The sequence below is a fragment of the Phyllostomus discolor genome (assembly GCF_004126475.2).
Source record: "Phyllostomus discolor isolate MPI-MPIP mPhyDis1 chromosome 15 unlocalized genomic scaffold, mPhyDis1.pri.v3 mPhyDis1_scaffold_37, whole genome shotgun sequence".
NCBI classification, from domain to species: Eukaryota; Metazoa; Chordata; class Mammalia; order Chiroptera; family Phyllostomidae; genus Phyllostomus; species Phyllostomus discolor.
This window is the reverse complement of record NW_023397493.1, coordinates 357486-369542: the sequence shown is the minus strand read 5'-3', so window position 1 is coordinate 369542 and position 12057 is coordinate 357486. Positions and strand designations below refer to the sequence as shown.

The following is a 12057-nucleotide window of genomic DNA, read 5'->3' as shown; positions in this document are numbered from 1 at the left end:
TAAGTCATTTGTCACCAGAGCAAACCTCACATATGTTCCATGTACGTCCTCAGTTTCTGAGATGCACTGCAGGCTTCTCTGTGCCCTATAAAATAATGGTAATTTAGAGGAGATTTTCTGTTTATGGGTTGTGTGAGAATTGGTGAAGTAAATCAGGTTTTAAGCATTTACCAGGCTGTTAAATCCCATCATATGTTTCACTTCGGTTTAGTCATTTGATGCAAAGTACAACTACCCTGCATTTGGCTTCCCTCCATCTGTCACCTTGGCTCATCATGGACTCACAACCCCCTTCCCACAACATCAGTCTCCAATCCCCTGACCAGGGTCTCAGATGAATGCAGGGATGGCAAGTTCCCAACTGATCTGTATGACCAGAAAACAGGCCCCATTGTCCTCACACATCTCAGAATGCCTGCTGACCCAGAGTCATTGCCTCTATGTCACTGGGAGACAGTGACTCCAGGGTCTCAGCACCCCATGTGGTTGAGGAACTTGGAAGGCCTCCTGACTGGGTCACTTGTGTGAAGGGGTTTCACAGCCCTGGGAGAAGTGAGATTAAAAAAAGGGCACATCATGCCTAACACCTGTCTCAGCTGCAGGGCTTTGACTGGACACTGGGCAGCAGGTCCTGAGCAGCATGGCCCATTTTTTGGAGCAGGACTGGGGCAGAGGTGGCACCTAAACCACCACCTGCAGGCCCAGGGGCCTCCACCAGGACAAGGAAAAAACTTTTTGATTTCACTCTTATTTTCACATCAAAGTTTACATCAACTGTTATTTTCTTTATAAAATTGTGATTTTCCAACCTGACAACAACAAATTTACTTCATGTGATATATTTGGCCTTGGGCAGATGTTTGGGCGTGATGTCAATCTGTTTTAATATCCATTTGAGTAATGCATAAAACTAAAAGACTATGGTCTCTCATCCAGTCCAGGTTCAATGTTTAAATGTGGAAAGAAAGACTGTCCACTGTCATGATTCAAAGTTGTTTCATAACCCAACTACACTCCCATCCCTGACCCACAGTATGGAGTCTGAGAGAAGAAATGTGCTCAGGGACCAGAAGGACACGGGGCAGTGACCCAAGTCTCTCCTGAGTTATGAGAACAGAGTCCCCCACATGCAAATATCCTTCTCACATCCAGTTGAAATTGTCCCCTGGGTCGTGGAGGCTCACAGCTGTCTCCTGAGAGGGGACTGAGGTTTCTCGAGAAGGCAGAGCTGTGCTCTAGAGAAGATGAGACTGCTGGGTCTCCTCCTGATCCTGGTGACAGTCCCCCTGGGTGAGTGTCTCAGATGTCAGACTGAGTTCTATGGGATGGTGGCAACTTCACATGACTGACAGGGTCTGATGTCCCTTGTCCACAGGTGTCCTGTCCCAAGTGAAGCTGCAAGAGTCGGGCCCAGGACTGGTGAAGCCCTCACAGACCCTCTCCCTCACCTGCACTGTCTCGGGATTCCCTTTAGCAATATATAGCATACACTGGACCCGCCAGGTTCCAGGGGAGGGGCTGCAGTGGGTTGGTGCTATGTGGAGTGCTGGAAGTACAGAGTACAATCCAGAACTGAAATCTCGAGTCAGCATAACCAGAGACACCTCCAAGAGCCAAGTTTATTTGGCACTGAGCAGTGTCACAACCAAGGACACAGCCGTCTATTACTGTGGGAGAGACACAGTGAGGGGATGTCAGTGTGAGCCCAGACACAAACCTCCCTGTGGGAGGAAGGAAGGATGGCCTGCAGGGGCCACCCAGAGCAACACGACGCCCTGCCCTCTCACCAATCATAGAGAACAGCCCCGGGGGCAGGTGTGGACCTGGTGGGGAAGGAAGCAGCTTCCTCCTGGGAGCCGAGGTTTCCTCTCAGAGCTCACAGCTGCATCCAGGGACCCTACCTTCCTCTCTGTGAATCTGATTTCTCAACTTTTCACTGAAGACAATAAACAAGAAAGCACATATTTTGTAGAAGACAGGATGAGGGTCCCAGGGACTTAGGGACCAAGGGGGGCATGCTCAGATCTGCATCCCAGAAGTGATGTCAGTTGTACAGAGTGAGTCCTGTAGTTTGGTGGCAGCTGCATGGATCTCAACCTTAGTAGCCAGCAGCTGGGGGAGGAATGCAGGGAACTGACATCTTCTCTTCTGGAAAAGGAACCTGTGACCAGGGCTGGCAGTGCAGAGTCTGTGCTCTTGAACACGCTTGTCTTGAATGCATTGGCTGCACTAGGATGGGGAAGGGAGGGTGTGTGCCTTAGTGTATATTGTCTAGGTGTTATCACTGTTGGAATCTGCTCTGGAGTCAATTCTTCTTCATCGTCAGTGTTCCAATAGGATCACCCCCAGTCCAAGCAGAACTTTTAAAAACAATTTCTGCATTCTGACTAGGACTCATTCCATTGTAGCTCTTCATGCCCTCACACTGGAATTGAAGTCCCATCTGCCCTTCTGTGTTGTGAAGAGAATTACACATGATATCTACACTTGACACAAACCACATGCACGTGGTGCTTGTTAACCCCAGGTGCAGTGATGGGCAGCTGACATCTGGAACCCTGCATCACAGGATGCTTCTTTGGAAAGGAAGCTCACTGTTCCCCTCCCACCAGCTCTGGGGAACCACCACACTGCCCTCATCAGCTGCGTCCGGACTGTCTGAGAGTCCTGCTCTAAGAGGGACTGTGTGGTGTTCCCTCAGCTGTGTCTGTGTCCCTTCACTCACCACAGTGACCTCAGGGTTCATCTCTGTATGTGTTACAGGATTGCCCTTTGATTATGTTGTAAAAGTAGAAAAAAAAAAAGTAAGTGAAATCCAGTGTGCATCTGAGGTTAAAAAGAAAAAAAAAATACTTAGGAAACAGAGATTCAGGCAGAAGCCTAAACACTGCCCTGAGTAGGGGTGAAGGTTTGGGGTGTTTGTGAGACAGGGAGGGATGAAGGTACAGGACTAGAGGGAGGGACTTCTATCCCTGAAGACAAGCTAAGTTGGTCTTTAGCTGCACGTGGGGGTGCAAATTTGAAGGCAGTCTGCCATTTTCAGTCCAGCAGTCAGGATACATCTTCCCTGTTATCTGTGCAAGCAGGATAACAGGATACATCTTATCTGTTATCTGTGCAAACACTGTGAAACACAGTGTTGGGGACCAGTGCAAAAGTGACTATGCTGAGTCCACACCCTGCACAGGTTGGAGAAGGAAGATGTGCCAGGTGGTTTGTCTGGAATGGCTGTACCCACTCTATTGTAACATGGCCCCTCTCCTGTCAATTTGTCACAGTAAGAACCCTTCACATGTGATGTGTTCACCACAAACCCCTGATGGAAAAACACATTGTGACTCATTCCAGGCTTGAGCTCCACAGAAGACCCCACCTCAAGATGGAAAGTTCCAGGCAGGGAACCCCTCTTCCTAAGTTCCTGCCCCAACTCTACAAACACCATCCTGCTGCCTGTGTCCATGAGCTATGCTGATTCAGAGATGTCACCTCCAGGGTCACACAGTGCTGGTCCTCCCTGATGGCTTAGTGCACATGTTCATGACATACACTTACTGAAATGATAGAGATTTATGTGATTTATCATATTTCTGTGAAGAGTTCCTGAGAAAGAGTGTTTACATGATTCAGTTGCCAAGTGTGATAACACATGACAACAGCATCTACACAGAGGATAAACATGCAGTGCCTGAACTGACTTGGTGGCACACATACCTGACACGTGCTTGACAAACCCAACACAGGTTTGAGGTGTTGTGAAAATGTGGATGTTCTCAGTGCTCTCCTAGGTAGGAGCCACCTGTGACATTCCCCAGAGAGTGAAAACAAAACAGATGCTTGTGTCTGTGCCTGGAACTTACAAGAACTCAGGGCCCATGGGGCTGCTGGATTTGAGGACATGGATCCCACAGGTGGAACATCACGCAGCTCCTCCATGACTGACCAGAGAGAAGACAATCTTTTTTTTTTTTTTTTTACTTTTTTTTTATTTCAATCATTGTTCAAGTACAGTTTTCTGCCCCCTACTCCCGTTTCAGCCCCTCCACCCAACCCTCCCCCCTTCCCCCCATTACCCCCCACCCTTAGTTTTTGTCCATGTGTCCTCCTAATTTGTTCCTGTAATCCCTACCCATTCCCCCCTGAAATTCCCTCTTCTCTCCCCTCTGGCCACTGTCAGACTATCCCCTATTTCAGTGTCTTTGGTTATATTTTGCTAGTTTTTTGTTTTGTTTTGTTTTGTTGTTTAGATTCCTGTTAAAGGTGATATCATCAGAAGACAATCTTGAAAAGGAATCTGAATAATGACCAGCAGGGCCTCAGTTCTTACCTGTGGTGCCTTGATCCATGCAGCAATGTCAATGAGGGCCAAATAGAGACCCAGGTGACGGATCAGATGGTGACTCCTGCAGTGACTGACAGGTGTAGCTGTGGGTCACTGAGAACTGGGAAACAGTGGATCTGTTTCTGTGTGGGATGCTGGGGTGTGGATCCTCAAGGCAGGTGGTAGAAGGGAAGACAACCAGCAGAATGGACAATCAAGAGAGAGTGAAAACCTAGGCTGTGCCTCACAGAGCTGTCACCTAACAAGCCCCACTCAGGCCTAGAACCTATGTGGAGACCCAGCCATGCAGTAGAAAAATGAGAGAAAGGAGACTTCAACAATGTTACCATGAAAAACATCAGTGTGTGTGTGTGTGTGTGTGTGTGTGTGTGTGTGTGTAAGATTGACTATTAGAAATGTGGTGGGATTAGGGCCTCATGCAGTGTCCTCAGATGGGACCTTCAAACAGAGGAATCTGAGGACACCAGAGGCCTCCAAAGGCCCCAAGAACTTCCATACTCAGAAGTGTTGGCTGAGTCAGTGCATCAGGCAGCTCCAGGAAATGGGCTCCTTGGTGGCTCATAGAGCCCTTGTTTGGAGGCTCCCTGCAGAGTTACTGGGGTTTAGTAAGATCAGTTCTCTGTTCCTAGAAATGTCACAGCACATGGTGTCCATATGGGAGTATCCTGAAGTCAGTGTCCAGTCATGAGAGTTTTGTGCCCTCTGAACCCAGACAGGACCCTCCCCTGCAGGGTGCAGGTGGGGGAGCAGGGGGCACCTAGGACTCAGGAGGGCTGCTGCCCCAGGAGAAGATGGAGAGGGAGCCACGGGAGTAGTTTCTCTGAGGACCTATATCTTACTCTTCTGAAAAATCATGTAAAAATAACATTGGACTTCAGACAACTGTACTTATCCTATTCCCTCAGAGCATTTAGCAAACTCAATAAGACATGGAAACTATAGACCATGAGAATACTTGTGTGGTTACTTTATATCCAAATTGTAAGAAGCTGGGGCAGGGGTGGTTTTATTAACTCACTAGGGACAGCATTTTGGAGACACACTGATCCAGGAAGAACACATGCAGGTACCATGGCCAGATTGGTACCACTGGTCCCTGTGTCACTGAAAGGTGGGCTCACAACGAGGAGCATGCCCTGTGGTGGCTTCTTTCTCAGTGAGAGGAGCTATTTCAGCACAGAGCTCAGGGACCTGTCAGGGGATACATGTCCTCTGCAGTGGATTAGGAATTAGTCCATCAGACTCCCCTTACACATGGTCCTTGTGTCCTCTAATTATCTCAGGTTGGGTAAGGACTTCAACCTTTCAACAACCTTCCTCAGGACAATGGAAATGAGAAGTGGACTAGGTTAAATGAGAGTTTGTCTTTGCCCTGAGAGACTCACCCACACCCACACCCTCCCCTACAGAAGCCCTTACAGCACAGTCCCTCACCATGGACTAGAGCTGGAGAGCCCTCTTCCTGGTGGCAGTGGCTACAGATAAGGGGCTCCTTAGATCCTGGCTCTGGGAAGGGACAAGAGAGTCTCAAGATGGATTTCCACACACTCCACCCTCTTCTCCACAGGTGTCTACTCCAAGGTGCGGGTGGAGCAGTCTGGGGCTGTGGTGAGGAAGCCTGGGGCCTCAGTGGAGTTCTCCTTCAAGGCTTTTGGATACATGATCACCAGCTAAGCTACGTTCTGGGTGAGAAAGGTCCCAGGAGAGGGCTTCTGATACATTGTCCAGCTGAACAGAAAGACTGGGAAGCCCATGTATGCCCACAGCTTCTCATAACAATTTGTTTCCTGTATGGAAACCTCTGCCCCAGAATTGCTTATCTGCATGCAAATGGTCTGAAGTCATGGTCACAGCCATGCATTACTATGCAAGTGACACAGTGTGATGACCCACAACCTCAGTGTGTCAAAAACACTGAGAAGTCAGGCAGCTTGGCTGGGCTGAAGGGATGACAGGGTGATAGACCTCCTGACTTCCTGAAACACTGTCAGGAATCTGAAACCAGAAACGTTGCTGTCAGAGGCACATCAGTCTCAGGGAAAGTTTGCAAGAGACCAGATTCACTATGAGAGAGATACAGGGAATACACTCCTGAATCAACCCCTTTTATGTTTGGTGGCTGTGCAGGGAGCACATTTGGATGCCCCTTGTCCTCTGAATTGAGCACTTCATTGAGACCATCTTAGAAGCAGTGGTCAGGGTCACCTTTGGGGATTCAAATGAGGTTTCTTCCTACCAAGTTCTAGGACATTATTTTATTTCTGAACAATGGAATTGTGCTTGGGGAAAAGTAAGTACATAAGGGAAGGGGAGATTTCTATGTTCTTCCTTCTGGCCAAGCATCACAGAGATGACCATTGGCAGCAAAGTCAAGGGTTGATCAGTATTCCAGATCCCAACACTATTACATCTCAACATTCTTTCTGTCTTTGTTCATCATGAGATAATAAGGACTCTAGTCATCTGAGGCAACAGCCCTGTGAATGTCCCTGTTCCTGAGCCACTACTGATGCCATCTTTCAGCAGAGAGAAGGGTGGGGGCATCATTGACAATGGAAGACCCACATCCAGCCCGCAATATGTTCCCATGTTAACTGAAGCACTTATCACACATTTAGCACTGCAATCTACACACATTTATCCTGGTCCATTCTGGGCATCAGAGAGAATGTGTCATCTCAAAGGAACTGCATAGACCATCTATGGTAATTCACCCACATGCACAGTATCCCCTTTCCTATTCTGAACATCGATGTAATCGGTACAATGGGTTCACGTTCAGTGGATGCCCGTCGTGCATGGCCATGTTGACAGGCTTCATGAGTCACACACAGACATAAATAGGGACTGTGATAGAGAGAAGATAGTTCCTCTGAAATTAACTATCAAAGAAACAGGGGCCTCAACACAAACCTTCTCCTGCTCCTGGATGAAAGCTACCTCACAGGACCACATAAACACAGGTCCTGATGATGAGCAGTATGCTGAACTGGCAATGGTAAACACTTTAATATAAAGTTAGTCCACCAGCTCCAGTAATCGGATGTTATCTGAATGACTTATTTATCCTCTAATCAATGGGTAAATAAAATAATGCTCTTCATGTCAATTATGCTTTTATTTATAGCTGTTATTTTCTATTAGTGTCTTGCCTCAAGGTTTTCCATAATCTGAGTTCTAAAATCTCAACATACATACTCCCCACTTTCTACATAAATCTTCCACTAAGCAAACCTAGTCATGACTGAGTTTCTTCAGTGTCATAACTGTTTGAATCTGCTTTTAACCCTGAAGTTAGGAAATAAAAACAGAAATGAGGCAGTGAAAATGCTGCACACTCAGGACAAAACTCCCCTAAAGAAACATGTCCCAGGTAGTACTGTCTACTTCTCTGAAGAGTTGACACTTCTGTACTCTAGGGATCCACACAGATGTTCCACTTCCTCCCATACTGGGTCCATGTCTTCTAGGGTCACACTCACTCTTTAGTTGGTACTCTGATCGCCGTGTAGAGGAACTAGGGGCAGATGGAAGTTTCCATGACCTGAACTGGAACCTCCTGCACTTTTAATGCTTCCTGTGGTCATAAGCATTTAATTTCCTCGTTGCATTTATTGTGCATTTCAAAAGCATATCTCATTTTAAATACCTCTGTTTTATGAATATTTACTCTCCTTGGTCATGTACACTTCTCATGGACCTGTTGGGCCAGTGAGTATGGCGCAGGGTCAAATGTGGGAAGTAATTGTTGACAGACAAACACCGTTAGACATGCCAAATGGTGGGACCATGGCATTCATGTCACCATCCAATTCCAGAACTCCCTATATAGCAGGAGGACATCCAAATAGGGCCCCTCTGGTCATGAAAAGCAGCCCAGCCCTGACCCTGAAGCTCTGGGACAGAAGCCCTGCTTAGCATGCCGAGGTGTCCCCAGTTCCTGGTCAGGGCAGAACATGGACCTCTCACCATTCAGTTTGGGCTCAGCTGGGTTTTCCTTGTTGCAATTTTAAGAGGTAATTTATGGAGAACAAGAGACACTGAGTATGCGAGTTGATATGACTGAGAAGAAAGGTGGAAATGTGACCATTTCCAGACAAAGAAGACTTTGTGTTTACAGGTGTCCAGTGTGAGGTGCATCTGGTGGAGTCTGGGGGACTTGGTGAAGCATGGGGGGGGGGTCTCTGAGACTCTTCTGGAAAGCCTCTGGATTCACTTTCAGTGGCAAGTATATGAAATGAATCTGCCAGGCTCCAGGGAAGGGGCTGGAATAGGTCTCACACATCACTATTTCTAGTGGTGATAGCACATACCAGGCCAATTCTGCTAATGGTCAATTCACCATCTCCAGATAAATCACCAAGAATGAGCTTTACCTGGAAGTGAACAGCCTCAGAGCAGAGCACACAGCCTTGTGTTACTGCATGAGAGGCTCAGTGAGGGAACTTCGTGTGGGACCAGAAACACACCTCCAGCAGGGGTGGGGGTGGGGCCATTGGAGGGGGGGTGAGCATCCTGAACACAGGGACAATCGTAGGAGAATTTGCAAGTAGAGTTTTGGTCTGTTTCACTGTGTCATTTCTTTTTCCTGTAACAGTTTCCCTCAGGCAACCTCTCTGCTTTCCTGACTGTATGCTCACCTCTGAATTCTCTGAGTCAGAAATGTCTATTATAAAGACAGAAAAGCAGGAAAGCCCTCCAAAATGGGATTGGGTCTTGGTTTGTAAATCTCACCCCTCGTTTTTAGCAACTCCAGGGACAGCCCAGGTCTTTTATCATAAATCAGCAAAAAAAAAATATTCTCTGAATATCCCTGAAGGCTTTATATATACCAGTTGTCTTATTCATCTCAATATTACTCAGTTATGCCTCACTATGGTCTATGTAGTTAGAAGACAAACTCAAATGTGGGCGCCAGTTGATGTAATCAGAGAATGGGAAGATTCCAATGGAAAAGTAGTGCTAAACAATGTGCTGGCCTCCTTACAAGTCTTATGGTTCTTAGGCACCCTAATTGCATTCATTGTCTCTGCTATAGTTGCTGAAGCTACTGTGGCCATGGCAACCACTGCCCTCGTGGACTCACTTCAGACTGCTCATACTGCTGATGTTCCCTTAACCAATTCCACCTTAGAAATGCTCCAGCAGGCCCAGCTTGATCAAGAGATACTGACTCACCTTTCTGCAGTTGAATCAGCCCTCATTTGGACTGGCGAATGCCAGGAAATGCTAGTGACCCATCAGCAGCTGACCTGTGACCCTGATTTCTTCAAACTGTGTGTCATCCCACTCCAGTGGAACTCCAGCCAATACTTGTGGAGTGATACTCAATATCACCTAAGAGACCAATTACAAGAGACAAATTAATAAATTGCAACTGGAATTATGCCAGCAGTTGCAGGACATTTAAGACTAAACTAAGCAGGGGATTTTTCAAACACTCCATGATAATTTAGGCTAGCTAACCCCCCCAAAAAATCGGCTTGGTGGACTCAACCTGAGACCTGGATCACTAGAGCTGCTGGTTGTTCACTGATTTTTTTTTTAAATTTTATTTTAATCATTGTTCAAATACAGTTTTCTCCTTCTTACTCCCAATCCAGCCCCTCCTCCCACCCCTCCCCACTTCCCTCCCATTACCACCCTCCCCTTAGTTTATGACCATGTGTCCTTTAAGTTTGTCCCCCTGAATCCTTCCCAATGTCCCCTTAAATTCCCTCTACTCTCTTCTGTGGGCACTGTCAGCCTGACCTCTATTTCAGTGTCTTTGGTTATATTTTCCTTGTTTATTTGTTTTGTTGCTTAGGTTCCTGTTAAAGGTGAGATCATATGGTATTTGTTTTTCACTGCCTGGCTTGTTTCACTTAGCATAATGCTTTCCAGCTCCATCCATGCTATTGCAAAGGGTAGGAGCTCCTTCTTTCTTTCTGCTGCATAGAATTCCATTGTGTAAATGTACCATAGTTTTTTGATCCATTCATTTACTGATGGGCCTCTAGGTTGCTTCCAGCACCTAGCTATTGTAAATTGTGCTGCTATGAACATCAGGGTGCAAAGGTTCTTTTGTATTGGTATTTTAGTGTTCTTAGGATAGAGTCCCAGCAATGGAATTGCTGGGTCAAAAGGCAGATCCATTTTTAGTTTTCTGAGGAAGTTCCATACTGCTTTCCATAGTGGTTGTACCAGTCTGCAGTCCCACCAGCAGTGCAATAGGGTTCCCTTTTCTCCACAACCTCTCCAACACTTGTTGTTTGTTACTTTGTTTATGATGGCCATTCTGTCTGGTGTGAAGTGGTATCTCATTGTGGTTTTAATTTGCATCTCTCTGATAGCTAGTGATATTGAACATCGTTTCATGTGTCTTTGGATTTTCCGTATGTCCTCCTTGGAGAAGTGTCTGTTCAAGTCCTTTGGCCACTTTTTAATTGTGTTCCTTGTCTTCTTAGAGTGCAGTCGTGTAAGTTCTTCATATATTTTGGATATTAAACCCTTGTCTGAGATATCATTGGAAAATATGTTTTCCCAATTTTTCATTTCATTTCTCTTTTCATTTTGATACTGTTTTCTTTAGCTGTGCAGAAGCTTTTAATTTTGAGGAGGTTCCATTTGTTTATTCTTTCCTTTGTATCCCTTGCTCTAGGGGACAAGTCAGTAAAAAGTTTTTTCCTGAAATATCTGAGATTTCCCTACCTACATTCTCCTCTAGCACTTTAATGGTATCACATTTTATATTTAAGTCTTTTATCCACCTTGAATCTATTTTTGTATAAGGTGTAAGTCGGTGCTCAAGTTTCATTTTTTTTTGCACGTGGCTGTCCAGTTCTCCCAACACCATTTGTTGAAGAGGCTATTTTTACTCCATTTTATGTTGCTACCTCCTTTGTCAAATATTAATTGGCCATCTAGACTTGGGCTTATTTCTGGGGTCTCTGTTCTGTTCCATTGGTCTATGTGCCTGATTTTATGCCAGTACCAGGCTGTTTTGATTACTGTGGCCTTGTAGTATAGTTTAGTGTCAGGAATTGTGATCCCTCCTACTTTGCTCTTTCTCAAAATTGCAGCAGCTATCCAGGGTCGTTTATAATTCTATATAAATTTTTGAAGTGTTTGTTCTTTGTCTGTAAAATATGTCATTGGTACTTTAATAGGAATTGCATTGAATGTGTAAATTGCTTTGGGTAGTGTGGACATTTTGATGATATTAATTCTTCCAATCCATGAACACGGTATATGTTTCCATTTGTTTGTGCCTTTCTTCATTTCTTTCCTGACTGTTATATAGTTTTCTGAATACAGGTCTTTTACCTCTTTGGTTAGGTTTATTCCTAGATATTTTATTTTTTGTTTTGCTATTTCAAATTGGATTTTTTTTCTTGATCTCTTCTTCTGCTTTTTCATTGTTGGTGTACAGAAATGCCTTTGATTTCTGGATATTGACTTTGTATCCCGCTCTTTTGCCAAATTCATTTATTAGGTCAAGCGGTTTTTTTGGTGGAGTCTATAGGATTTTCTGTGTACACTGTCATGTCACCTGCGAACAGTGACAGTTTTGTTTCCCCCTTTCTGATTTAGATGCCTTTTATTTCTTTTTCTTGTCTGATTGCTGTGGCTAAAACTTCCAGTACTATATTGAATAGAAGTAGTGAAAGTGGACATCCTTGTCTTGTTCCTGATCTTAGTGAAAAAGATTTTAATTTTTGCCCATTGAGTATGATGTT

General features: G+C 45.4%; 1 gene segment (V, D, J or C); it reads left to right on the top strand.

The window, feature by feature from the left end:
- Nucleotides 1–1196: 1196 nt before the first annotated feature.
- Nucleotides 1197–6013, top strand: LOC118498633. The segment is given in 3 exon segments: nt 1197–1290; nt 1376–1693; nt 5907–6013. Coding segments are annotated over 3 exon segments (471 nt in total).
- Nucleotides 6014–12057: the final 6044 nt, after the last annotated feature.